This window comes from Bombina bombina, chromosome 9 (assembly GCF_027579735.1).
Source record: "Bombina bombina isolate aBomBom1 chromosome 9, aBomBom1.pri, whole genome shotgun sequence".
Taxonomy (NCBI): Eukaryota; Metazoa; Chordata; class Amphibia; order Anura; family Bombinatoridae; genus Bombina; species Bombina bombina.
In genome coordinates, this window is record NC_069507.1 from 154,449,516 (window position 1) to 154,464,227 (window position 14,712).

At 35.2% G+C, this 14,712-nt stretch overlaps 1 protein-coding gene across 4 annotated transcripts in view; it reads left to right on the forward strand.

Annotated features, from left to right (window-relative positions):
• Window positions 1-14,712, forward strand: part of SH3PXD2A (SH3 and PX domains 2A) — a 754,429-nt gene that overhangs the window by 534,196 nt on the left and 205,521 nt on the right. For 2 of the 4 annotated variants that reach the window (XM_053692438.1, XM_053692436.1), the window contains exon 7: window positions 10,322-10,366. The exons of the other annotated variants lie outside the window; for them this stretch is intronic. In XM_053692438.1, coding sequence (XP_053548413.1) covers window positions 10,322-10,366 — 45 coding nt within the window. The remainder of the gene's footprint in view (window positions 1-10,321; window positions 10,367-14,712) is intronic. 4 annotated transcript variants of the gene reach the window in all.

Sequence of the window (14,712 nt, forward strand, 5' to 3'; positions counted from 1 at the left end):
CAATCATTCCCTTCGGTAGCCTTATGCATGGAAATTCTAGGTCTTATGACTGCTGCATCGGACGCGATCCCCTTTGCTCGTTTTCACATGCGACCTCTTCAGCTCTGTATGCTGAACCAGTGGTGCAGGGATTACACAAAGATATCTCAATTAATATCTTTAAAACCGATTGTACGACACTCTCTGACGTGGTGGACAGATCACCATCGTTTAGTTCAGGAGGCTTCTTTTGTTCTTCCGACCTGGACTGTAATTTCAACAGATGCAAGTCTGACAGGTTGGGGAGCTGTGTGGGGGTCTCTGACAGCACAAAGGGTTTGGGAATCTCAGGAGGTGAGATTACCGATCAATATTTTGGAACTCCGTGCAATTTTCAGAGCTCTTCAGTCATGGCCTCTTCTAAAGAGAGAATCGTTCATTTGTTTTCAGACAATGTCACAACTGTGGCATACATCAATCATCAAGGAGGGACTCACAGTCCTCTGGCTATGAAAGAAGTATCTCGAATACTGGTATGGGCGGAATCCAGCTCCTGTCTAATTTCTGCGGTTCATATCCCAGGTATAGACAATTGGGAAGCGGATTATCTCAGTTGCCAAACGTTACATCCGGGCGAATGGTCTCTTCACCCAGAGGTATTTCTTCAGATTGTTCAAATGTGGGGACTTCCAGAAATAGATCTGATGGCTTCTCATCTAAACAAGAAACTTCCCAGGTATCTGTCCAGATCCAGGGATCCTCAAGCGGAAGCAGTGGATGCATTGTCACTTCCTTGGAAGTATCATCCTGCCTATATCTTTCCGCCTCTAGTTCTTCTTCCAAGAGTAATCTCCAAGATTCTGAAGGAATGCTCGTTTGTTCTGCTGGTGGCTCCAGCATGGCCTCACAGGTTTTGGTATGCGGATCTTGTCCGGATGGCTTCTTGCCAACCATGGACTCTTCCGTTAAGACCAGACCTTCTGTCACAAGGTCCTTTTTTCCATCAGGATCTCAAATCCTTAAATTTAAAGGTATGGAGATTGAACGCTTGATTCTTAGTCAAAGAGGTTTCTCTGACTCTGTGATTAGTACTATGTTACAGGCTCGTAAATCTGTATCTAGAAAGATATATTATCGAGTTTGGAAGACTTACATTTCTTGGTGTCTTTCTCATCAATTTTCCTGGCATTCTTTTAGAATTCCGAGAATTCTACAGTTTCTTCAGGATGGTTTGGATAAAGGTTTGTCTGCAAGTTCCTTGAAAGGACAAATCTCTGCTCTTTCTGTTCTTTTTCACAGAAAGATTGCTAATCTTCCTGATATTCATTGTTTTGTGCATGCTTTGGTTCGTATAAAGCCTGTCATTAAGTCAATTTCTCCTCCTTGGAGTTTGAATTTGGTTCTGGGGGCTCTTCAAGCTCCTCCGTTTGAACCTATGCATTCATTGGACATTATAATACTTTCTTGGAAAGTTTTGTTTCTTTTGGCCATCTCTTCTGCTAGAAGAGTTTCTGAATTATCTGCTCTTTCTTGTGAGTCTCCTTTTCTGATTTTTCATCAGGATAAGGTGGTGTTGCGAACTTCTTTTCAATTTTTACCTAAGGTTGTGAATTCTAACAACATTAGTAGAGAAATTGTGGTTCCTTCATTATGTCCTAATCCTAAGAATTCTAAGGAGAGATCATTGCATTCTTTGGATGTAGTTAGAGCTTTGAAATATTATGTTGAAGCTACTAAGAATTTCCGAAAGACTTCTAGTCTATTTGTTATCTTTTCCGGTTCTAGGAAAGGTCAGAAGGCCTCTGCCATTTCTTTGGCATCTTGGTTGAAATCTTTAATTCATCATGCTTATGTCGAGTCGGGTAAAACTCCGCCTCAAAGGATTACAGCTCATTCTACTAGGTCAGTTTCTACTTCCTGGGCGTTTAGGAATGAAGCTTTGGTTGATCAGATTTGCAAAGCAGCAACTTGGTTTTCTTTGCATACTTTTACTAAATTCTACCATTTTGATGTGTTTTCTTCTTCTGAAGCTGTTTTTGGTAGAAAAGTACTTCAGGCAGCTGTTTCAGTTTGATTCTTCTGCTTATAATTTCAGTTTTTTTCATTATAAGATTTAAACTTTCTTTTTGGGTGTGGATTATTTTCAGCGGAATTGGCTGTCTTTATTTTATCCCTCCCTCTCTAGTGACTCTTGCGTGGAAGATCCACATCTTGGGTAGTCATTATCCCATACGTCACTAGCTCATGGACTCTTGCTAATTACATGAAAGAAAACATGATTTATGTAAGAACTTACCTGATAAATTCATTTCTTTCATATTAGCAAGAGTCCATGAGGCCCACCCTTTTTTGTGGTGGTTATGATTTTTTTGTATAAAGCACAATTATTCCAATTCCTTATATTTATGCTTCGCACTTTTTTCTTATCACCCCACTTCTTGGCTATTCGTTAAACTGATTTGTGGGTGTGGTGAGGGGTGTATTTATAGGCATTTTGAGGTTTGGGAAACTTTGCCCCTCCTGGTAGGAATGTATATCCCATACGTCACTAGCTCATGGACTCTTGCTAATATGAAAGAAATTAATTTATCAGGTAAGTTCTTACATAAATTATGTTTTTTTGTTAAGTTGCCTAATAATTATGCACAGTAATAGTCACCTGCACACACAGATATCCCCCTAAAATAGCTATAACTAAAAACAAACTAAAAACTACTTCCAAAACTATTCAGCTTTGATATTAATGAGTTTTTTGGGTTCATTGAGAACATGGTTGTTGTTCAATAATAAAATTAATTCTCAAAAATACATCTTGCCTAATAATTCTGCACTCCCTGTATTATAATTAAAAACAATATTAGTATTAGTATTTAATTGCCAGTATGCATCTACCACAGCAGCATTAAATGGACATGAAACCCAATATTTTTCTTTCATGATTCATATAGAGCCTGCCATTTTAAACAACGTTCTAATTTACTTAAATAATCAAATTTGCTTCTTTCTCTGTATCTTTTGTTGAAAAACAGTGACATAAGCTCAGGAAAGTGCATGTGTCTGGTACACTTTATGGCATCAGTTTTGCAAAAATGTTATCCATTTGCAAAGCACTAGATGGTAGCACTATGTCCGCCCATGTAGTGCTCCACACACTTACCTATGTATCTATGTCTTCAACTAAGAATACCATGAGAATGAAGCAAATTTAATAATAGAAGAAAATCGAAAACTGTTTAAAAACTCTATGCTCTGTCTGAATCGCAAAATATTTTTGGGGTTTCATATCCCTTTAAGTAGTTTTGCAATATGGATTTTCTTTTTGCAAACATTCTATGAAAAGTCATTTGCTTTTGTTTTCTTGTGAACACAACCCACTAAGCTTATGGCAGTGGTCATGTGTTTATACATTCACCATTTAAAGAGCTCCAATGTTGCTATGTGTAATGTCATTACTGAGCATGCTAGAGCATGCAGCCTAGCACCATCATTTCAGTGACTTCTTTCACAAAAGCCATCATTACTTTTAAAAAATATTTTTGTTCAAATAATCATAAAGCAAAAATGCTTCTAATATGCAATATAGAATGTAATCTCACAGAGGTAACAGTTATATGCAATGTAATATCACACACAGGTTGTGGTAATATAGAATGTAATCTCACAGAGGTAACAGTTATATACAATGTAATATCACACACAGGTTGTGGTAATATAGAATGTAATCTCACAGAGGTAACAGTTATATACAATGTAATATCACACACAGGTGGTGGTAATATAGAATGTAATCTCACAGAGGTAACAGTTATATACAATGTAATATCACATACAGGTGTCAGTAATATACAATGTAATCTCCCATACAGGTGTCAGTAATATACAATGTAATCTCCCATACAGGTGTCAGTAATATACAATGTAATCTCACATACAGGTAGCAGTAATATACAATGTAATCTCACATATAGGTGACGGTAATATACAATGTAATCTCACAGAGGTAACAGTTATATACAATGTAATATCACACACAGGTGGTGGTAATATAGAATGTAATCTCACAGAAGTAACAGTTATATACAATGTAATATCACACACAGGTGGTGGTAATATACAATGTAATCTCACATATAGGTAGCAGTAATATAGAATGTAATCTCACATACAGGTGGCAGTAATATACAATGTAATCTCACATATAGGTGACGGTAATATACAATGTAATATCACATATAGGTGTCAGTAATATACAATGTAATCTCCCATACAGGTGTCAGTAATATACAATGTAATCTCACATACAGGTAGCAGTAATATACAATGTAATCTCACATATAGGTGACGGTAATATACAATGTAATCTCACAGAGGTAACAGTTATATACAATGTAATATCACACACAGGTGGTGGTAATATACAATGTAATCTCACATATAGGTAGCAGTAATATACAATGTAATCTCACATATAGGTGACGGTAATATACAATGTAATCTCACATACAGGTAGCAGTAATATAGAATGTAATCTCACATATAGGTGACGGTAATATACAATGTAATCTCACATATAGGTGGTGGTAATATACAATGTAATCTCACATATAGGTAGCAGTAATATACAATGTAATCTCACATACAGGTAGCAGTAATATACAATGTAATCTCACATATAGGTGACGGTAATATACAATGTAATCTCACTTACAGGTAGCAGTAATATACAATTTAATCTCACATATAGGTGACGGTAATATACAATGTAATCTCACATACAGGTGACGGTAATATACAATGTAATCACACATACAGGTAGCAGTAATATACAATGTAATCTCACATATAGGTGACGGTAATATACAATGTAATCACAAATACAGGTAGCAGTAATATACAATGTAATCTCACATACAGGTAGCAGTAATATACAATGTAATCTCACATATAGGTGACGGTAATATACAATGTAATCTCACATACAGGTAGCAGTAATATACAATGTAATCTCACATACAGGTAGCAGTAATATACAATGTAATCTCACATATAGGTGACGGTAATATACAATGTAATCTCACATACAGGTAGCAGTAATATACAATTTAATCTCACATATAGGTGACGGTAATATACAATGTAATCTCACATACAGGTGATGGTAATATACAATGTAATCTCACATACAGGTGACGGTAATATACAATGTATTCACACATACAGGTAGCAGTAATATACAATGTAATCTCACATATAGGTGACGGTAATATACAATGTAATCTCACTTACAGGTAGCAGTAATATACAATTTAATCTCACATATAGGTGACGGTAATATACAATGTAATCTCACATACAGGTGACGGTAATATACAATGTAATCACACATACAGGTAGCAGTAATATACAATGTAATCTCACATATAGGTGACGGTAATATACAATGTAATCACAAATACAGGTAGCAGTAATATACAATGTAATCTCACATACAGGTAGCAGTAATATACAATGTAATCTCACATATAGGTGACGGTAATATACAATGTAATCTCACATACAGGTAGCAGTAATATACAATGTAATCTCACATACAGGTAGCAGTAATATACAATGTAATCTCACATATAGGTGACGGTAATATACAATGTAATCTCACATACAGGTAGCAGTAATATACAATTTAATCTCACATATAGGTGACGGTAATATACAATGTAATCTCACATACAGGTGATGGTAATATACAATGTAATCTCACATACAGGTGACGGTAATATACAATGTATTCACACATACAGGTAGCAGTAATATACAATGTAATCTCACATATAGGTGACGGTAATATACAATGTAATCTCACATACAGGTAGCAGTAATATACAATGTAATCTCACATATAGGTGACGGTAATATACAATGTAATCTCACATACAGATGATGGTAATATACAATGTAATCTCACATATAGGTGACGGTAATATACAATGTAATATCGCACACAGGTGGTGGTGATATACAATGTAATCTCACATATAGGTGATGGTAATATACAATGTAATATCGCACACAGGTGGTGGTGATATACAATGTAATCTCACATATAGGTGACGGTAATATACAATGTAATATCGCACACAGTTGGTGGTGATATACAATGTAATCTCACATATAGGTGACGGTAATATACAATGTAATCTCACATACAGGTAGCAGTAATATACAATGTAATCTCACATATAGGTGACGGTAATATACAATGTAATCTCACATACAGATGATGGTAATATACAATGTAATCTCACATATAGGTGACGGTAATATACAATGTAATATCGCACACAGGTGGTGGTGATATACAATGTAATCTCACATATAGGTGATGGTAATATACAATGTAATATCGCACACAGGTGGTGGTGATATACAATGTAATCTCACATATAGGTGACGGTAATATACAATGTAATATCGCACACAGTTGGTGGTGATATACAATGTAATCTCACATATAGGTGACGGTAATATACAATGTAATCTCACATACAGGTAGCAGTAATATAGAATGTAATCTCACATACAGGTGATGGTAATATACAATGTAATCTCACATATAGGTGACGGTAATATACAATGTAATCACAAATACAGGTAGCAGTAATATACAATGTAATCTCACATACAGGTAGCAGTAATATACAATGTAATCTCACATATAGGTGACGGTAATATACAATGTAATCTCACATACAGGTAGCAGTAATATACAATGTAATCTCACATACAGGTAGCAGTAATATACAATGTAATCTCACATATAGGTGACGGTAATATACAATGTAATCTCACATACAGGTGGCAGTAATATACAATGTAATCTAACATATAGATGACGGTTATATACAATGTAATATCACATACAGGTGGCAGTAATATACAATGTAATCTCACATACAGGTGGCAGTAATATACAATGTAATCTCACATATTACATATTCCTGCCTTGTGTTTAAGAGCCTTTCTGGGAAGCTCCCACCCTACCTGAGCAGAATGCTATTCCCGGCTTTTCCCACCTCCTATTCCCACCTCCTATAACCTCCGATCCAGTACCACATTATTTAGCTTGCCTCAATACAAAAAGAAAGCAGCTCGATCCTCCTTTTCCTACTGAGCACCACAGTTATGGAATGACCTCCCGCACACTGTCAAACCTTCCCCAAGCCTAATATCCTTTAAGAGATTCCTCTCTATATATCTCAAAACAGAATGCACCTGTCATTGTTGATTATATATTTCTTACCTGTTCTATGTAAAATTGTTGCATCTATTGTGTATTATTATTGTTTTTGAATTTTATTGTACCCTATTGTGTCAATGCAATGTTTTGTGGACCCAGGACATACTTGAAAACGAGAGAAATCTCAATGTATCCTTCCTGATAAAATATTTTATAAATAAATAAATATAGGTGAACGTAATATACATTGTAATCTCACATACAGGTGGTGGCAATACAGAATGTAATCTCACTTATAGGTCATGGTTATATACAATGTAATATCACATACAGGTGGCGGTAATATACAACGTAATCTCACTGCATATAGGTGACGGTTATATACAATGTAATCTCACATATAGGTGACGGTTATATAAAATGTAATCTCACATATAGGTGACGGTTATATACAATGTAATCTCATATACAGGTGGCAGTAATATACAATGTAATCTCACATACAGGTGATGGTAATATACAATGTAATCTCACATATAGGTGACGGTAATATACAATGTAATCTCACATATAGGTGACGGTTATATACAATGTAATCTCATATACAGGTGGCAGTAATATACATTGTTATCTCATATACAGGCAGTGGAGGCTCCTCCACATGTGCACTGTCGCACGTGAACCCCCAGGGGGCAGAGGAGGGGGGAAAAAATGAGCAGAAGGGAAAAAAAATTATGAAAATTTTTATTTTTATTTATATTATTTTATATTATATTTATTAATACATGTATTATTTTCCTGTGTGCTGTCTGTGTCTGTGAGACTGTGCAGTGTAACTATCATCATGCATATTAGGCTGAAACCTGAAAGTGGAAAGGGCTGTTTTGCCTATACTTCTATGTATCGCACATGCTGTGCAGTGCGATACATAGAAGTATAGGCAAAAGCACTTTCCGATTTAAAACTGCATTGACTGCAGCGCCACCTACAGGCCAGCCCATAGCCTTTCTGTTCGCACAGCTCTTAGTGTGCGGGAGCCAGCTGTCACGTGACACTCGCACACTACGAGCTGAGCTGACTATGTGTGTGGGAGGAGAGGAGGCAGGGGCGTAACTACACAACTACTTGCAGTCAGAATGCAGTCGCCATTTCTGAGACCGGACCGGGCCCATATGATCATTGATATTTGCACTTGCAGTCAGTACTTGTGTAAGGACAGTGGACCTTAGGTAGGATAACTGAGTCTGAGGGAATATTGGGTTAACTTAAATTTAATCCACAGCACGTCCCGACCACCTCACTTGCTAACATCCTCTTCCTCCCACTACTAACCCTCTGAAGAACCGCTAGTGTATACAGGTGGTGGCAATACAGAATGTAATCTCATTTATAGGTCAAGGTTATATACAATGTAATCTCACATACAGGTGGCAGTAATATAGAATGTAATCTCACATATAGGTCACGGTTATATACAATGTAATCTCACATACAGGTGGCAGTAATATAGAATGTAATCTCACATATAGGTCCCGGTTATATACAATGTAATATCACATACAAGTTGGCGGTTATATATATTGTAATCTCACATATAGGTCACGGTTATATACAATGTAATATCATATACAGGTAGCAGTAATATACAATGTAACCTCACATATAGGTGATGGTAATATACAATGTAATCTCATATATAGATGATGGTAATATACAATGTAATATCACATACAGGTGGCAGTAATATACAATGTAATCTCACATATAGGTAATGGTAATATACAATGTAATCTCACATATAGGTGACGGTTATATACAATGCAATCTCACATACAGGTGGCAGTAATATACAATGTAATCTCACATATAGGTGATGGTTATATACAATGTAATCTCACATATAGGTAATGGTAATATACAATGTAATCTCACATATATTTGACGGTTATATACGATGCAATCTCACATACAGATGGCAGTAATATACAATGTAATCTCACATACAGGTGATGGTAATATACAATGTAATCTCACATACAGGTAGCAGTACTATACAATGTAAGCTCACATATAGGTGACGGTTATATACAATGTAATCTCACATACAGATGGCAGTAATATACAATGTAATCTCACATACAGGTGATGGTAATATACAATGTAATCTCATATACAGGTATCAGTACTATACAATGTAATCTCACATATAGGTGACGGTTATATACAATATAATATCACATACAGGTGTCAGTAATATACAATGTAATCTCACATATAGGTAATGGTAATATACAATGTAATCTCACATATAGGTGATGGTTATATACAATGTAATCTCACATACAGGTGGCAGTAATATACAATGTAATCTCACATATAAGTGACGGTTATATACAATGTAATATCACATACAGGTAGCAGTACTATACAATGTAATCTCACATATAGGTGACGGTTATATACAATGTAATATCACATACAGGTGGCAGTAATATACAATGTAATCTCACATATAGGTCATGTTATATATAGTGTAATCTCACATACAGATGGCGGGAATATACAATGTATTCTCACATATAGGTCACCGTTATTTACAATGTAATATCACATACAGGTGGAAGTTATTTACAAATATATTAGTTATGTATAGTGAAACAGCTTTGGAATAAACTTTAATTATTTATATTGCCTTGTTTTCATGTACCTTTGCCCTGTAAATTATGGTTCTTCTAATTCTCAATTCTCTTATTGGATTTAACAAATAAGAATTGCAAAACAATGAACTTTATGCTAGCATAATGACTGTGGCTAGCCTTGTCAGCTTCCGACTCAAGCACGGATTGGTTATTGAGAAACAGTTGCATCACAAAGATGTTAATTTGTTTTAAAAATGGTTAGACTTGGCTGGTATGTTATTCTGTAGACAACACAACTGTCTTGTAATTACAAGGTGTTTACTTTACCTTTAATTATGGCCCTTTTTTTCCTATTTGCATGTGACTGCACCTTTTACTTCGTTACACAGTTATTATAATACTCTTTTTGTCTAAAGGAAATTCTGCTTTTGTCATTTATTTTAATGCTGCCTTTTTTGGAAATCCGAAGTTTGGATGTCCAGCTTGTGTGAGATTCCAAAAGCTGAACACAAAGGTACTTGTGCGTGTGCTGTGAATAAAAAAAAAGTGTTTTCAGCATGCTATTAAAATGTAAACACGGTTAATGGAAAGTGTTATGGTTTGGGTGATAAATTGGCCGGTCTAGATAAAACTTGTAAACTTCTTGCAGTGTTTGTTGTGTAAACGTGTGCTGTGAACTGTTTTTTTATATTATTGAAATACCCTTGAAACGACATTGTACAATACAATCTGTTTCCCATTAATGTGTTCCAAATGACTTGTTATACCTACTATAGAGTAATAACTATATGGGAAACTGTTCCTTCATGATTATATTTGTATTTCAAATAGCAAGTTTTGCCCATTAAAACTATCACTTGTGGTTCTCAAGGACATGTCCATAAAAATAAACTGACACAACCAACTATTTCAGCTACAAAAATATCTGTCTCGCCTACCCCGCTCTTGGAGATTAATTAGTGCTATTGTACCCTGTTTACGAAGCTTTTCTACAGAGAATACATTTCATATTTTCAGGGTAGATGGTAGTTTCCACAGGCAAAATCAGCTACTTCAATTGACAAAATAAAGCTAAAGGAATTGTTTACAAAGATTTAAATACACCCAATGAGGTAAAATGGAATGTTGGCAACACATTAAATTGGAGAAAAAGTAAGAGTAGAATGTCATTTGAAGGTTTAATAATAGCCCAACAAAATGTGATTAGAGTCACTTGGGCATTATACTTATATTTCTGTTGAACTTCTTGTTTGTTTTCTTTGCTTATTTTGTTTCTGCATGCCCATCTCAGCTTACTCTAAAATTGCTAGCGGTATTTCTAATGACTTGTTGTACTAGCTGTAGAGTATTAAATATATGGGAAGCTCATTCTTTAAGTATAATTTTGTAAATGAAATAGCTGTCTCTTATAATTTAAGCCCAAATCCAATTAAATGGTTTCAACTTGCAGGGAGAGCAGACCTAATTATCTTACCATATATAGTTATACAAAATCCTTCTTATCTCTCAGTGTACGCACAGTGAGACCAATGCTTAGAGAGAACAATGGAAAATTTAAATTGTATTATCTCTCTGTCCTATCACCCACTGGGAGCATGATTACTTCTAAATCCTCTTGTTTACATAGCTTTTCTATAACCATTATGTAGGCATTCAAATTGTCAGTACACATGGGGTACAACTGGCATCGTCGGTTAACACATTTCAGCAGGTAAATGGACCATTGAGAACACATTAAAATGGAGGGGGGATCACAATACACTCTCTTTAACACTAACATCTAATGATGACATACAGAATTAGAACATTGAGGGAAAAGCTTCAGAATTTTTCATGGTATATTTTTATTAAGAGCAAGCAGGAAATTCAGCAATAAAACTATAATACAATAAAATAATAAATTCTTCATTTCAGATTCACATTACAATACACATGGTAGTCATGGAAACAAATATAACTTGTCTGTGCTGCTGTCTAACGCATTTCGGTCCCCTTGACCATACTCAGAGGCTAATTCTACAGCTGAAGAAACACACATTAAATGTTTATTTCATGGTTCAAATATATAATGCACTGAGATTTTTCAATTTACTTCTTTTATAAAATTGACTTTGTTCTATTTGTGTCCTTACTTGAAAAACATACCTAGGTAGGCTCAGGAGCAGTAATGTTCTACTCGGAGCTAAGCGATAAAGCTACACACAAATGCCTCTTGTCATTGGCTCTACAGATGTTTTCAGCTACTTCCCAGTAGTGCATTGCTGCACTAGAGCTGACTTTATGTGTTTATTCTCTGGGGGGTTAAACACATAGTTATGTTCAAGCAGTAGCACAATAATAAAATGCTCTAAGACTTTTATGTCTCTTAACATTGCCTTTTGATTGTTGTAGGGATATAAAAAATAAGGGGTGGTGTCCCTTTAATTTTAAAAGAACACTGATAGTTTAATGCACTAGAAGTCAATTATCTATATTATATATAAATGCATTTATGGCTATATTGTTGATGGTTAAATATTTGACCTACTGTCACTTTTATGCAAATAAATAAAGTTATGAAAAATGTAAAAAAAAGGTTTGCTTAAAAGGACCCAGTAGTTTCAAAAAGTAAATAGTTTTAGTAAAATTTTAAAAAATAAAATAAATTAATCTAATGCATAATGTGTCAATTTCTGATTTCTTTTATTTATTTTTTTACTAAATGATAAATTCATACACTATCACAAGGTCAATACAGAAACATATATTTCAATGACAGTAAAAACAAATAGACACATCTAGTCTGTCCATCCAGCTGCCTTTCTAAAAAATTCCAGGTTGATTAATTGTATGGGTATCCTGACACAATTCCCAGCCATTCTTGTTAGCTAGTTTCATGTATTATTGATGTTAGGATTAATAAAATCAGTGTTTTATTATATTATTGTGCTGATAATCTCCTATCACTACTTATTTCAGTAGTCATGGGCTAATACATAATGGCTCCTATATTATTGCTTGCATAGATGTTGGCTTAAAGGGACAGCCTACTCCTTGGGGGGTAGTTATCAAGCCGTCAACCTCAAATACGCTGGAATTCCGCAGCGTATTTGAGGCAAGGCTGATTCGCCTTAGTTATCAAAGGCTTCAGACCGGCAAAAGTAGAATTTTGTGACGTAAGCTTCGATCCGCCGGACTCCGTCCGACACAGATCGATTCTTACGTCACTCCAGATGTTCCGCACACAAGTGCGGCACAATCTCACTACTTTTGCTAGTTATAAAAAAACTAGCAGGTACGCTCGGCACTTTTACGGCCCAGCGTACCTGGTTTTCAAACCGCCAGCCTGGAGGCGGCGGATCCCATAGGAATCAATGGGAGTCTGACCATAGCGAAAGTACAAGTTCGCTGCTGACAGACATCCCATTGATTCCTATGGGAGCTGTCTACACCTAACACCCTAACATGTACCCCGAGTCTAAACACCACTAATCTGCCCCCCCCTACACCACCGCAACTAAATAAATGTATTACCCCCTAAACCGCCGCTCCCAGAGCCCACCGCAAGCTACTCTATACATATTAACCCCTAAACCGCTGCTCCCGGAGCCCACCGCCAACTACATTATACCTAGTAACCCCTATCCTGCCGATCCCACACCTCGCCGCAACTAAATAAATAGTTTAACCCCTAAACCGCCGCTCCCGGACCCCCGCAACCTATAATAAATTTATTAACCCCTATCCTGCCCCCCACTACACCGCCGCCACTATAATAAAATTATTAATCCCTAAACCTAAGTCTAACACTAACCCTAACACCCCGCTAACTAAAATATTAATTAAATAAATCTAAATAATATTTCTATTATTAACTAAGTTAATCCTATTTAAAACTAAATAATTACCTTTAAAATAAACCCTAATATAGCTACAATATAAATAATAATTATATTGTAGCTATCTTAGGATTTATTTTTATTTTACAGGTACCTTTCAATTTATTTAACTAGGTACAATAGCTATTAAATAGTTATTAACTATTTAATAGCTTACCTAGCTAAAATAAAGAGAAATTTACCTGTAAACTAAAAACTAACCTAAGTTACAATTACACCTAACACTACACTATACTTTAATAAATTATTCCTATTTAAAACTAAATACTTACCTGTAAAATAAACCCTAATATAGCTACAATATAAATAATAATTATATTGGAGCTATCTTAGGATTTATATTTATTTTACAGGTAACTTTGTATTTATTTTAGCTAGTTAGAATAGTTATTAAATAGTTATTAACTATTTAATAACTACCTAGCTAAAAGAAATACAAAATTACCTGTAAAATTAATCCTAACCTAATTTACAATTAAACCTAACACTACACTATCATTAAATAAACTACCTACAAATAACTACAATTAAATACAATGATATAAACTAACTAAAGTACAAAAAATAAAAAAAGCCAAGTTACAAAAAATAAAAAAATAAGTTACAAACATTTAAAAACATATTACAACAATTTTAAGCTACTTACACCTAATCTAAGCCCCCTAATAAAATAACAAACCCCCCCAAAATAAAAAAATGCCCTACCCTATTCTACATTAAAAAAGTTCAAAGCTCTTTTACCTTACCAGCCCTTAAAAGGGCCTTTTGTGGGGGCATGCCCCAAAGTTCAGCTCTTTTGCCTGTAAAAGAAAAATACAACCCCCCCCCAACATTAAAACCCACCACCCACATACCCCTAATCTAACCCAAACCCCCCTTAAAATAACCTAACACTAATCCCCTGAAGATCATCCTACCTTTAGTTGTCTTCACTCAGCCGAGCCACCGATGGAACTGAAGAGGACATCCGGACCGGCAGAAG